Raw genomic sequence first — 13,695 nt, 5'->3', positions numbered from 1 at the left:
GACTGATAAAACATGTGAAGGAGAAGTCTGCATACTCCAAAGGATCTCAGTCTCCTCAGGAATTAGAGGTGACTTTAGCCCTTCTTGTACACAGCATTTGAGTTGGTGCTTCACTCAAGCCTGTCACCCAGGTGCACCCCCAGATAGTTGTAGGTCCTCACCATATCCATGTCCTCACCATCAATAGTAATGGGAAACAGTGTAGGCTTAGTCTTCCTAAAGTCCATCAGCATCTCCTTTGTCATACTGATGTTGAGCTGCAAATGATTCAGCTTGCACTATTTGACAAAGTCCTCCACCAGGGCTATGTATTCATCCTCCTGTCCTCCCCTTTTACATCCAACTATTGTTGAGTGAGCACGTGGCCAAGTGGTTAAGGCATTGGACTAGCGACCTGAAGGTCATGAGTTCGAGCCCCAGCTGAGGGAACGTGTTGTGTCCTTGAGCAAGGCACTTAATCACACATTGCTCTGCGACGACACTGGTGCCAAGCTGTATGGGTCCTAATGCCCTTCCCTTGGACAACATTGGTGTCGTGGAGAGGGGAGACTTGCAGCATGGGCAACTGCTGGTCTTCCATACAACCTTGCCCAGGCCTGCACCCTGGAGAGTGAAGACTTTCCAGGCGCAGATCCATGGTCTCGCAAGACTAACGGACGCCTTTAAGTTATTGAGTCATCAGAGAATTTCTGCAGATGTCATGACTCAGATACTTTGTATCTAAAGTTTGAGGTATACAGGGTAAACAGGAAGGGAGCCAATGCAGTCTCCTTTGAGGCCTCAGTGCTGCTTATAGCCATATCCGATACACAGCTCTGAAACCACACAAACTGTGGTCTGCCAGTCAGGTCGTCCATTATCCAGAAAACAATAGAGGTGCCAACCTGCATTGAACGGAGCTTCTCCCCCAGCAATGAGGGCTGTATAGTACTGAAGGCACTTGAGAAATCAAAAAACATGATCCTCACAATGCTGCCCTGCTTATCCAAATGGGAGTAGGCTCTGTTCAGCAGGTAGATGACAGCATCATTGACTCCAATGTGCTCTCGAGGGCAAACTACAGGGGATCAAGGGCTGATCTGACCAGGGGTCAGTGGTGAACCAGGCCCAGTCTCTCTTGAGTCTTCATGATGTGTGAGGTCAGGGCCAGGGAAAGGAAATGATGGGGTAAATTTTGAGAATTATTTCAAGTTTTAGAGGCTGTAATTAGGGTACATAGTCTCAGGATAAGGGATAGACCATTTAGACCTGAGACTAAAGAAAATAATTTTCTCAAGAAGTTTGTATATATAGGAGTTTCTACTTTCAGGATGTTTAGTCATTAAGTATATTCAAAACAGAAATTGATAAATTTTTGGACACTTCCAAGTGAACAGGATCAAATGCAATTTTATTAAATGAGATACAAGGGAGCCAGATGATCTACTGCTGATTCAGTCTCTGAAGTTCTTATGCAATCATCTTGGTAGTTAGGTTTTCTCAAAATATCTCAAAAAAAAGTTTGTTTAATTTTTGAAGAACCCATTCAAAGGCATTATTAGGACAGTTGGCTACCCTTGAATTGTTTTTTTTCTCTGAGTTAAAAAGATAAAGATTAGATTTATTTGTCATGCGTACATTGAAGCAGCGAAAAGTACAGTGAAATGCATCATCTGCATCAACGACCACCACAGTCCAAGATGTGTGGGTGAGGGCAGCCACAAGTGTGGCCATGCTTCTGATCTCATGCCCACAATTTACTAACCTTTACTATGCCATACGTCTTTGAAATGAAGGAGGAAACACATGCAGTCACGGGGAGAATGTACAAACTCCCTGTAGACAACTTCAATCACTAGTACTGTAAAATGTTATGCTAACCGTGATGCTACCATGCTACCCTTAGACTGTATTAATCCCTACTTCAAATTTATTTACTTACTTGATCTGTTTTCTTTGTCTGACAGAAATCTATTAATCGCAGTCTGGGGAATTATTTGACCCCCCCTGTATCCACAGATTTTTTTTTTGACAGTTGTTGATTTTCACAGAATCAGAATCAGGTTTAATATCACTGGCATATGTTGTGAAATTTGTTGTTTTGTGGAAGCAGTACATTGCAATACATAATTAATACTATGAATTGCAATAATAAATATATATACAAAAAATAATAAGTAGTACAGGAAGAGATTTTAAAAAATAAAGTAAGGTAGTGTACAGGCAGTTCATTGTCCATTCAGAAATCTGATGGCAAACGGAAGTGGGAAGAAGCTGTTCATAAAACATTGGGTGTATGTCTTCAGGTACCTGAACAATCTCCTTTGAGGGCAGCAGTGTGAAGTGGGTATGTCCTGGGTGATGGGGGTCTTTAATTTCAGATGATGCCTTTTTGAAGTATCACCTTTTGAAGATGTTCTTGAACCTGGGGAGGCTAGTACCCATGATGGTGCTGGCTGAGTTTTCAACTTTGTGCAGCTTTTACTGATTCTATGCAGTGGTCTCTTCATACCAGACAGTGATGCAACCAATTAGAATGCTTTCCACAATATATCTGTAGAACTTTGAGTCTTTGGTGACAAACAAGGTCTCCTTAAGCTCTTAATGAAATATAGCCATTGTGGTGCCTTCTTTGCAATTGCATCAGTATGTTGGGCCCAGGATAGATCATCAGAGATGTTGATACCCAGGAACTTGAAACTGCTCATCCTTTCCACTGCAGATTCCTCGATAATGACTGGTGTGCGTTCCCTTGACTTCCCCTTCCTGAAGCCCACAATCAATTCCTTGGTCTTACTGACATTGAGTGCAAGGTTGTTGTTGCACCATCACTCAATCAGCTGATCTATCTCGTTCTTGTATGCCTCCTCATTACCGTTTGAAATTCTGCCAACAATTGTTGTGTCATCTGCAGATTTATAGATGGCACTTAAGCTGGTGTGGGTGTAGAGAGTTCTCTGTGTCCAAGAATTTAAGTGGGATGAGGTCATTTGGTTTCTTGTGCTTGTTCCAATGTTAGGATCAAGCTTTTAACTCAATGCCACTTACTGGTATTAACTCCATATCCTTTGATTCTCTTATCATATTTTTGTGTGAAAATGTCCTTTCTGAACAGCCTGACTCTAATTTTTGGGTTATATTTCTGTTAAAACAAAAATGAGTTTTCTTTATTAAAGTTAGGAAGTGTGTAATTATATTGACCTCAATGAGATAACTTTTCAGGTTTCCATACTCAGAATCACAGAATGGTTGCAGTGTGGAAAAAGGCCATTCTGTTCACAACCCTCTAAAGATTATCATCTTCCTCACAGTTTATTGCACCCCCCACCCACCCCAAGTATTGTGTTATCTAAAAGTTTTAAAATTAATTACTAAGAAAAACAATGGTCTGGCACTGACACTATTCACTAGCAAAGCAACTATTCAGCACAGAAAATGCCATTCTTGGCCTTGCACCTCTTTTCTCGCCATGCAGGGACCCTAGCAGTCCTAAGAGAAGCGGTGATTCACCTGTACTACATCCAACTGGTTTTGGTGTTTGCGATGTGGGTGGCATGGTAGCATAGTGATTAGTGTCAGCTGAAAATTGGGGTTCAATTCCTGCTGCTGACTGTAAGGAGTTTGTACCTTCTCCGTGTCACCACTCTCCGGGTGCTCCAGTTCCCTCCCACATTCCAAAGACATACAGGTTAGGGTTAGTAAGTTGTGGGCATGCTACGTTGGCGCTAGAAGCATGGTGACACTTGTGGACTGGCCAGCACAATCCTTACTGATTTGATTTGACGCAAAAGCCATTTTTCAATAAATGTTTCAATGTAAATGTGACAAATAAAGCTGATCTCATCTCATCTTATCTCTCTGCAGGAGAAACCAAAGACAAATTGATAATATTTTTAGGATCACCTGTGTTCAGCTGCAGAGGCACTTCGAAGCTCCTGCCACTTTAATTCTCCGTCCCACTGCCAATCTGACCTTTCTGTCTGTGGCAGTCGTAGCTGCAGGAGTCTCTTCCCATGTCTCCCAATGAAGCCTGGGAGAAACTTTGTCTCGTCTCGGGTTACTTAGTTCAAAGTAAAATTTATTATCCAAGAACATATGTTAACATTCATGACCTTGAGATTCATTTTCTTGCAGGCATTTGCATGAGGATTAAAAGAAGTACAGTAAAATTCATGAAAAGCTATATATAAACGAAGACTGATAAATACCTTTATCCACCTTAATCCTGCTAACTATTAAAGAGGATCAAGGATCAACTTTATTTGCCATAAACATTTACATGTATTAGGAATTTGATGTGGTGTGTTGGTGCAACTTCAACAAAGCTAACATTGAACAATGTCAAAAATTGATATAAAAATAAGCTAGAGGTTAAAGTATGAATATAGAATAAATTGTGTATAAATACATAAATATCAGCATATATTTACAATGGCATTGAGTACAGTTTCTATTTATAAAAACTTGCACTTGAATTTCATCTTTGCCTCCCCTGAGTTCTCCAACAACAAAGAATGTTTCCTTTGTGGATACCAACAAAAAGTATTCATTTAGAACCTTGGCCAATACCTTCTGGCTCCATGCACATATTGCTGCTTTTGTCCCTAACATGTCTTGCTGTTGGCTGGGTTATTTGTTTGTCTTCCATATATTTGCAATTTTTGCAGTTTGCAGTTTTCAGTCTTCCAGTAGCATGAATGTATGGACCACCCTGGATTTCTGTCAATTTTCTCCCTTTATTCCCTCATTTATTTAGGGTGCATGCCATCGGGGTCAGCTGATTTATTCACTGCAAGTGCAGCTAGGCTTTCTGGAATCAACTATTGATGAATTTTTAACCCATCTAAAACCCAGCCACAATTTGCTTTACTGAGCCTCCAGCAGCATCACTCTTCTCAGTGAATACAGATGTAAATTACTCATTATTGCAGCCTTGTCTTTTGCCTCTGTGAGTAATATTCCCTTATGGTCTGCTCATCCCCACTTCTACTCTTACAGTTCCTTCCTGTTCCCATTTATTAAATATTTTTGGATTCCTGTTGCAGGTCTCTGCTGTCTCTTCACTTCTCTTATAACCTTTCTCACTTCCTCTCTGAACTTCATGCAGTGAGCTTCGATTTTATTTGTGTTAACAGTCTGGAGCCTATTGAACTGTTTCGCCCAAACCTACAATTTCCTTTCAAGTTTGCTCCTTAATATCCTTTCTGTTGGTTGGAATAGTTCTGGTAGTATATTCACAACTATTTTTTCATAACTTTACACAAATAATGGCCCTCCTCGTGCAGGTCATTAGTATCTATAAAGTTCATCCAGTCCACAGGTTTACTCCTAACAGCATCCCCAATGGACAAAACCTCACCATCGTTAGGAGTCAGGCAGGTCAGGAGTGGGGTGGGATTACTCCGTGACCTGGGAGGGGTATCCTGCGGGTGATGGTGTACTTTTGCCCTTCTGGGTGGAAAAAGTGGTGGGTGGAAAAAGTGGTGGGTTGGAAGGTTCTGTTGGAGTTTACAAGGATGCTACCAGTAATTGATTGACTGAGAGGCTGGACAAGCTAGGACTTTATTCCTTGGAGTGTAGGAGATGGAGAGGTGACCTTACAGAGTGTATGAAATCATTAAGGTCTTAGATTATTGTTTTTTACTTTTTGGTCTTTTCCCAGGGTTGGGGGATCAAGCAGAGAGGGGAAGGATTTAGCAGAAACTTAAAGGGCAACTTCTTTTTGCACAAGAGTGGTATATATGTGGAATGAGTTGTCAATGGTTGGAGCAGCTACAATATCAGCATTGAAACATTTACATGGACAGGAAAGGTTTAGAGCGGGGGGTTCCCAACGTTTGTTATGCCATGGACCAGTGCCATTAAGCAAGGGGTCTGTGGACCCCAGGTTGGGAACCCTTGGCTTGGAGGGACGTGGTCCAAATGTGGACAAATGGGAACAACAAACAACAGGAATTCTGCAGATGCTAGAAATTCAAGCAACACACATCAAGGTTGCTGGTGAACGCAGCAGGCCAGGCAGCATCTCTAAGAAGAGGTACAGTCGACGTTTCAGGCCGAGACCCTTCGTCAGGACTAACGAAGGGTCTCGGCCTGAAACGTCGACTGTACCTCTTCCTAGAGATGCTGCCTGGCCTGCTGCATTCACCAGCAACTTTGATGTGTGTTGCGTGGACAAATGGGACTAGATTAGATGGGCATCTTGGTTGGCATGGACCAATTGGGCTGACTGGCCTGTTTTGATGCTGTATGCCTCTATGACATTCTCTTTCCCCTGTGCAGCAATATTCTCATTAGTCAATGCTGCCATTTCTCATCGTTTCTTCCCACCCGAGGCCTTAACAATGCCTTAACAATGCCTTGTACAGATAGACTATGTGCACCCTCATCTGTGTCATGTGCAAGCAAAACTAATATAATGAAATATCATAACTGAACCTGTAGAATCCTGGTAGAATCTATAATATCCGAAAAATTGACAGAGAATAAATCTTACCTGAAATATAACTCATCTATAGATGGCGCAGTTGTGTAGGGGTTAGGGGTTAGTGCAGTGCTTTACAGCACCGGTGATTGGGGTTCAATTCCTGCCACTGTCTGTAAGGAGTTTATATGTTCACTCTGTGACTGGGTAGGTTTCTTCCAGGTGCTCTGATTCCCTCCCACATTTAAAATAAAAAGACATATAGTTAAGACTAGTAAGTGTGGGCAATGCTATGTTGGTGTCCAAAGTACTGTGACATTTGTGGGCTGTCTCCAGCAAATCCTAAAACTGTATTGGTCATTTGCAGAAATAATGCATTTCACTGTATCTTTTGATATTTTGAAGTACAGTACATGTGACAAATAAAGCAAAAGTTGTCTAATCCAGTCTGTGCAAGTAACACATTTGTACTATAGATTGGAACACAGAACATCTGTCGGCCAACTCACATTTGAAGCCATTACTAAGCAAGCTAAGGCTAACTAACATGGGGGCAGCACAGTAGTGTAGCAGATAGTGCACACTTTATGGCGTTACCTGTAAAATCGGTTCCAATTCCTGCTGCTGTCGGTAAGGAGGTTGTATGTCCTCATCTTGACACATGGCTTTTCTCCTTCATTCCAAAGGCGTATGGGTTAGAGTTAATAAATTGTGGCCATGCTGTTGGTGCCGAAAAACTTGTGGGCTGCACAGCACAATCCTGTGTTTGCTGTTGACACCCAATGACCCATGTTACTGCATGTTTCAATGTACTTACATGGGACAATTCTTATCTTGTGATTCTTTTACAATAGCTCATTCTGCTAATGATGTCTTTTTTCACAGGAAATGGAGCCAAAACTTTCTCCAAGCTGGAACCCAAAGATAGTTTCTGAACCTCACCCCCAGTTCACAAGGAAAACATCTGATGCCATTCACTTTGATCCAGTCCAGATTGGAAGCTGTGAAGGGAAGATGGAGCTGGAATTCACCTTAAAGCAGAATGAAGCACTTCCAGTTGCCAAGGTCAGAAGCTGCCAAGTACCCCTATCCTTCTTGAACAAATAGGCTGGATACAGAAAATTTGAATGCCTAATTGCCACCAATAGCATAAGCATTCCTCAAAGATCAGAACTTGAGCAACTAGAATCAGTAACCCCATATAAAATAATGTCTACAAACATCAGTTCCAGTATTATAGTTAAGGATTATAATAGAAGTTTTGACAAAAAAATAACCTTTCAGTGGGATATATTACATTTTATCACTTAGGCTCTGTTAGAAACTACCCATCCCCAATGGGATTCTATTACTAACCACATCTTTATGTTCCCCCCTCAACAACACCTCCCCCTCCACTCCCTGCTTTCCTTAGGAATTGCTATCTATGTGACTCCCTGGTCCATCCATCTCTCCCCAATGATCTCCCTCTTGGCACTTATCCCTGCAAGCAGGACAAGTGTTACACTTGCCCCAGAGCCTCCTTCCTCTCCCTTATTCAGGGCCCCAAACAGTCCTTCCAAGTGAGGTAACATTTTACCTACAAGTCCGTCAGGGTCATCTAATGTTTCTGGTGCTCCCAGTATGGCCTCGTCCACTGCCACGTTTGGCCATACACAGGTTGGAGGAGCAACACCTCATATTCCATCTGGGCAGCCTCCAACCTGATGGCATGAACATTGATTTCTCTAACTTCCAGTAATTTTTTGCCCCTGTATTCATTCTCCATTCTGGTTCCCCTCCTTCTTCCCTTTCTCCTCTCCTGTTCGATTTCTTCTTCTTTACCTCTTCCATCTATCCCTTCCCAGCTTTTTACTTAAAACCCTTTTTACTTAAACTGTAGGATTGAGGCAGGCACTTGCCCTGCCAATGACAGTGTAGACATCCAAGTCTGCTAAGTCATGGCCAAAAAAAAATTGCTTGACTCATCAAAGCCAATAACTGCATATAGATCCTGTATAAATTATTCTGCCATGGCCTCTAGCCATTTAGAGATAAATAACCTTAATTTAAATGACTTGGATTGCAAATATTTGGGAGTAATTCCCAAAAATTACTCAATGTACATTCCAGGATAATTCAGCGGGCAGTGAAAGAAAGTTTTGATTTTATATCATAATGAATATAATCTCCAACTTCAATAAGGCGGGTGCAGAAGGTTAATCGGGGCACTTTTCATTTGTAAATGTAGAACAGAGGGGTTGCTTTAGAGGGCTTATTAATTTGGTGGGGGGGGGCACAGAGCATAATGCAATTAAACCGCCAGTGACCTGGGTTCAATTCTGCTGTTGACTGTAAGGTGTTTGTACATTCTACCTGTGACTGTGTGGGTTTCCTCTGGGTGCTCCAGTTTCCTCCCACATTTCAGGTTACTAGTTTAATTGGTCACATGAGTGTAATTGGGTGATGCGGGCTCATTGGGCCAGAAGCGCTTGTTACTATGCTGTATCTCTTAATAAATTACAATAAATAAAAACATAAGGTTATTTTCGCTAGTTAAAGCGGGTGTTTCCAACCTTTTTTTATGCCATGGACCAATATCATTAAGCTAGAGGTCTCTCAATCCCAGGTTGGGAACCCCTGAGTTGGAATGTTAGTTACTCGATAGTGTAAGTTTCAAGTAAATGGTCTGTGGAACAACAGATGTGTTTGCAGGTGTATTTTTATCCAGATAATTATGAGTCCATTGAATCCTCACCAGCAATCCATGGAACCAAAATCATGTCCACCTTAATTTTGGAAGATAGTTAAGTATCTGGAAAAGCAAATCTTTAACGAGTTAGGAAAAGTTAAGCAGATTGGGATACTGCTCCATAAATGTTGTAATTAAATTTCCTTGTGAGATCCAGTGGGTGAAGGCTTTGCATGCGTGTGCCTACCCAGAAGGTTAGAGATCTGCTCTTGACCATATCTCATTAGCTGGGGTTAGTTGAGGTACCTCTATTGCCTTCACATTGCCTTGATCTAGGGGGATGAGAATAATTCTTTACACGGGCTTGCTAATCAATTCTGGTATCTGTAGATGTTCCAGAGGGACAGGAATGGTACTGATAATTGAATCTTCTGCCTACATTTGCTTATCGTTACTGGTGAAAGGTAATTGATAACACTAAGTGAAACACAAAGGACCATGTATCCTGGTTCCCACCATTGCAGACCCCCACACCCAGAAAGAACCAACTCAGGAAAATCAAAACAGAACCCTGCAGATACTGGAAGTCTAAAACAAAAACAAAATGCTAGAAGCAGTCAGCAGGAAAGTTGGAAGTGAAATAGATAATGTTTCAGTTTGGAGACCCTTTGTCAGACCTGAAGAAGAGACAAAAGAATCTTGTAAACCTGCTATGCTACCATTAGAGAGGGAGCGCCGAGACAAAACCTGACCTTAGCCTAAGGTTAATAGCAGTGTGGAGGAACAAGAAATCTTGGGGTTCACATCCATTGATCCTTCAAAGTAGCAATGCAAGTGGATAGAGTGATTAAGAAGTGTATGTTTGGACTTCATTATTTTGGGGATTGAGTTCAAGAGCCAATTAGTGATGTTGAATCTATAAAATTCTGTTTAGACTACTCTTAGAGTGTTGTGTTTAGTTCTAGTTTCCTCATTATAGGAAGGATGTGAAAGCTTTAGGTAGGATGCAGAGAAGATTTACCAGGATGCTGCCTGGATTATGTGGAATAGAGCATGAGAGCATGTCTTATGTGGAGTAGAGCATGAGAGCAAGTCTTATGTGGAAAGGTTGAGTGAGCTAGGCCTTCTGTCTTTGGCGAGAAGGTGGATGACAGGTGATGTAATCGAGGTTTTTCTTTCATCCATGTGCCTATCTTTTAAATGTTCCTAATGCTTCTGCCACCACTCCGGAAGTTCGTTCCACGCACCCACCAATCTGTGTGTAAAAATAGAAAACTACTTCTGCCATTCCCCCTATACTTGCCTTCTTATTATTATGCACCCTTGATCTTCAAGTTGATCTTCACTAATCCGACTACCTGTAATCTGGTTCCTTTGGTAATCTAGCACTGATTTCAAATTTTCCGCACAACTGTAATTTCCCGGGCCTCCATACCAATCTACTGCGCATTGTTTTGGTTGCACTAGATCTGTTCACGTGTTGGCGTGCTCTTGTAAGCACAGACATGCGTTTCCTGCTTGTTTTCCTGCATTTATTAATATCATTTGTGTGAGGCGCGGCTGCCCGGCACCTGCCCGTCTCACCCGCCAGCGGCGAAGGAACTGGCACGCCCTGGGCTGACCTGCTTCTCGCATGCCTGCTGGCAGTCATGCACTGCCCTTCAGCATTGCCTGGCCGGCGCTCCATTCTCTTCTGCCTACAACCTCAGATCAGACATGGCGACCCAATGAATTTAAGCATATTACTAAGTGGAGGAAAAGAAACTAACAAGGATTCCCTCAGTAACTGCGAGTGAAGAGGGAAGTTAATTCCTGTACATTTACCTGTACCCTTTATTTTATCTGTGCCTGTACAGTGTATTTCTTTATTAAAATTTCACTTGCTACTCATTTAATACTTCTGTTTCATTATTATCTAACTTGTACTGATTTACATGATATTTTAAAGGTATGATGAGGCGGTTAGGTATTGCTTAATGTGATCCTTCTGTAATTGGGCATTTTCACTAATCTGGCACTCCTCAGGTCCCAGTGGTGCCGGATTATAGAAGGTCGACCTGTATTAGTGATGTCCACCTTGGGAAAAAGTCTCTGGCTGGCCACTCGATCTAAACTTATTATCTTTTACATCTTTAAAATGAGAAGAAGGATCTTTTATCTAAGGAGCGGTGAATTTTGGAAGTCTTTATACTGAAAAGTTGTAGAGTCTTAGTCACTGACTATGTTCAAGACAGAGATTGTTGTTTTAAATTAAATTTAGTGATACAAAAATAAGGAAGTAACACTGAGGTAAAAGATTATCCGTGACTTTATTGAATGGCATTGCAGGTTCAAGAGGCTGAATGGCTTCCTCTTGCTTCTAATATTCTAGTGTTTCAGAGGATGTGACTAAACGGTTTTTATCTTCTACAGCTGGATGTGGAGGGGCAGATAGAATGCATCAAATTCTTCCTGTCTCCACGACAGGTCCACCTGCTCCTGGATATGTTTGGAACCATCCTACTGCCAGGTCAGTCCTTGAGGAATTTTTTTGTTCTTGGAATGTATGAATTTCTCTTCCTGATTTTCATCTTTCCTTTATGTGTTAAACATTGCATTATTCTCAGGCTGTCTGCTGTGTGACTACTTGCCTGGTGATTAGTCTGTAGTTACCAAAAGGGTGACTTACCCACATTCCATCCCACTCTTGTTTACTCTCCTCACACCCACCACTTAGTAAGTTGTGAGCTTGCTCTGCTGGCACCTGAAGCATGGCGACACTTGCAGGCACCTCCTGGCACATCCTCGGACTGTGTTGATTGTTGACACAGAATGTACATGTGACAAATAAAGCTAATTTTTAATCTGATATATTTTTCCCACAAAGTTGATTCAAATTATTTAACAGGCCAGGACGAGATTTTATTTTCTCTTATCTGCAAGATATAAGATTAGTAAACTAATAAAATACTCAATTTCATTCTGTAGCATCTTGTATTTTATGTTTTATAAAATACTTTATTCCAATATGGAGATTTACTGCCTTAATTCAAGTCAGGCAGATGAGAGCAGATCAGTCAAGGAAAGCAGCATATGCTTTGCCTTCCAGAGACCCAGTGCTGTCACTTGAGTTGTTATCTTCCTGAACTTGTGTGTTGCTGCTTTCTCATTTCCAGTGTTAGTCAGCTTCTGATGATGGTGAAAGAACTGAAAAATACAACATAGTAAATGCTGGAAGCTGATAGCTGATGGGTTGCAGACTGATTTTGATGAGCTGGGCTCATCAATGAAACCTACCAAATATTGAAAGATCTCGATAAGATTGGATGTAGTAAGGATGTTTCTGTGGGGGGGGGGGGTAAGTCTAGGACCAGAGGATGTAGCCTCCAAATAAAAGGAGATCCCTTCAGAACAGAGATGAGGAGGAGTTTCTTTAGCCAGAGGGGGTCAATTTGTGGAATTCATTGCCAATGACAACTGTGGAGACAAAATCATGGGATATATTTATAGTGGAGGTTGCTAGGTCCTTAATTAGTAAGAACATAAAAGATTACATGGAGAATGGGGTTGAGAGGGAAAATAAATCAGCCACGGTCAAATGTGGAACAGACTCAATGGATCAAATGGCCTAATTCTATTCCCATATCTTATGGAAACAATGGCAGATAGAACTAAATTCCAGTGTATGCAAGATGAAATGTACTCTCATAACATTTTAAAAATATCCAGATGAGATCTTGAATCATTTTGACCAAATGCTCAAGTCAATTCAAGTTTATTATCAAATGCACAAGTAATCTAGCTTGCAGTAGCATCATAGGTAAATGGATTCCTACAATGTAAATTATTCAAGACAGTGGGGACAAAAGACTGCAGATTGTTTTATTTTGCACCAAAACTCCCCCACAGTCACAGACAGATCCATGGCAATCGTAGGACTTCAGACTTCTATACGTCCTGCTCAGCAGTAACAGTGAGAAAATCTGAATATGCTGGTAAATGGAATTATTATAGATGAGTAATGGACAATTCAAGTGGACCGAAGGCTCTGTTTATATGTTGTATAACTCTATGACTATAATATTTCAAATGGGTAGGTAGCAAGGCAGGGAGGGTATCACAATGCTTTTGTAGAATTTCAGTGTAATCGCATCTGCTAAAATGATCTATCATCATGCAAGCTTCAATGGTCCTGTGCATTGTTACCTCTTGACTAATGCTTGAAGAGTCATGGGTCCTCTTGATCCATTCAGCTGAACATCAAAGATTACACGGCAATCTCAAGATAGGCACAACATTTTCCTGAAGTCCTCTAACATTTTTGACTTAAACTTTTTGCAGTTATGCACCAAAGTAAAATAATTGTCTTCTGGAAATTTGAAGTATAAAAACAAAATACTGGAGATACTCAGGAACATTCCGAAGAAAGATCTTTGTCCTGTCATATTTCTCTCTCCACAGATGCTGCTTGATCTGTTGGAGTATTTCTAACATCTTCTGATGTTATTGCATTTTCAGAGTGACCTTAATGTGGCAATATCCCAAGGAGGTTATCAGATGCTTAATTATAGAATTTGACATCCAAGCCATGCAGGAAGATGGTAGAAGTGATATGATTATTTCAAAAGGCAGGTTTTCTGAA

At 41.2% G+C, this 13,695-nt stretch overlaps 1 protein-coding gene across 5 annotated transcripts in view; it reads left to right on the top strand.

The window, feature by feature from the left end:
• LOC134345344 (autophagy-related protein 2 homolog B-like) overlaps window positions 1-13,695 on the top strand; it is a 179,606-nt gene that overhangs the window by 35,115 nt on the left and 130,796 nt on the right. For all 5 annotated transcript variants that reach the window (XM_063045873.1, XM_063045890.1, XM_063045882.1 and 2 more), the window contains exons 6-7: window positions 7,289-7,468; window positions 11,487-11,583. In XM_063045873.1, coding sequence (XP_062901943.1) covers window positions 7,289-7,468; window positions 11,487-11,583 — 277 coding nt within the window. The remainder of the gene's footprint in view (window positions 1-7,288; window positions 7,469-11,486; window positions 11,584-13,695) is intronic.

This window comes from Mobula hypostoma, chromosome 1, assembly GCF_963921235.1.
Source record: "Mobula hypostoma chromosome 1, sMobHyp1.1, whole genome shotgun sequence".
Classification (NCBI taxonomy): Eukaryota; Metazoa; Chordata; class Chondrichthyes; order Myliobatiformes; family Myliobatidae; genus Mobula; species Mobula hypostoma.
Note: the sequence above shows the minus strand (reverse complement) of the source record. Positions and strands in the feature narration are given on the sequence as shown.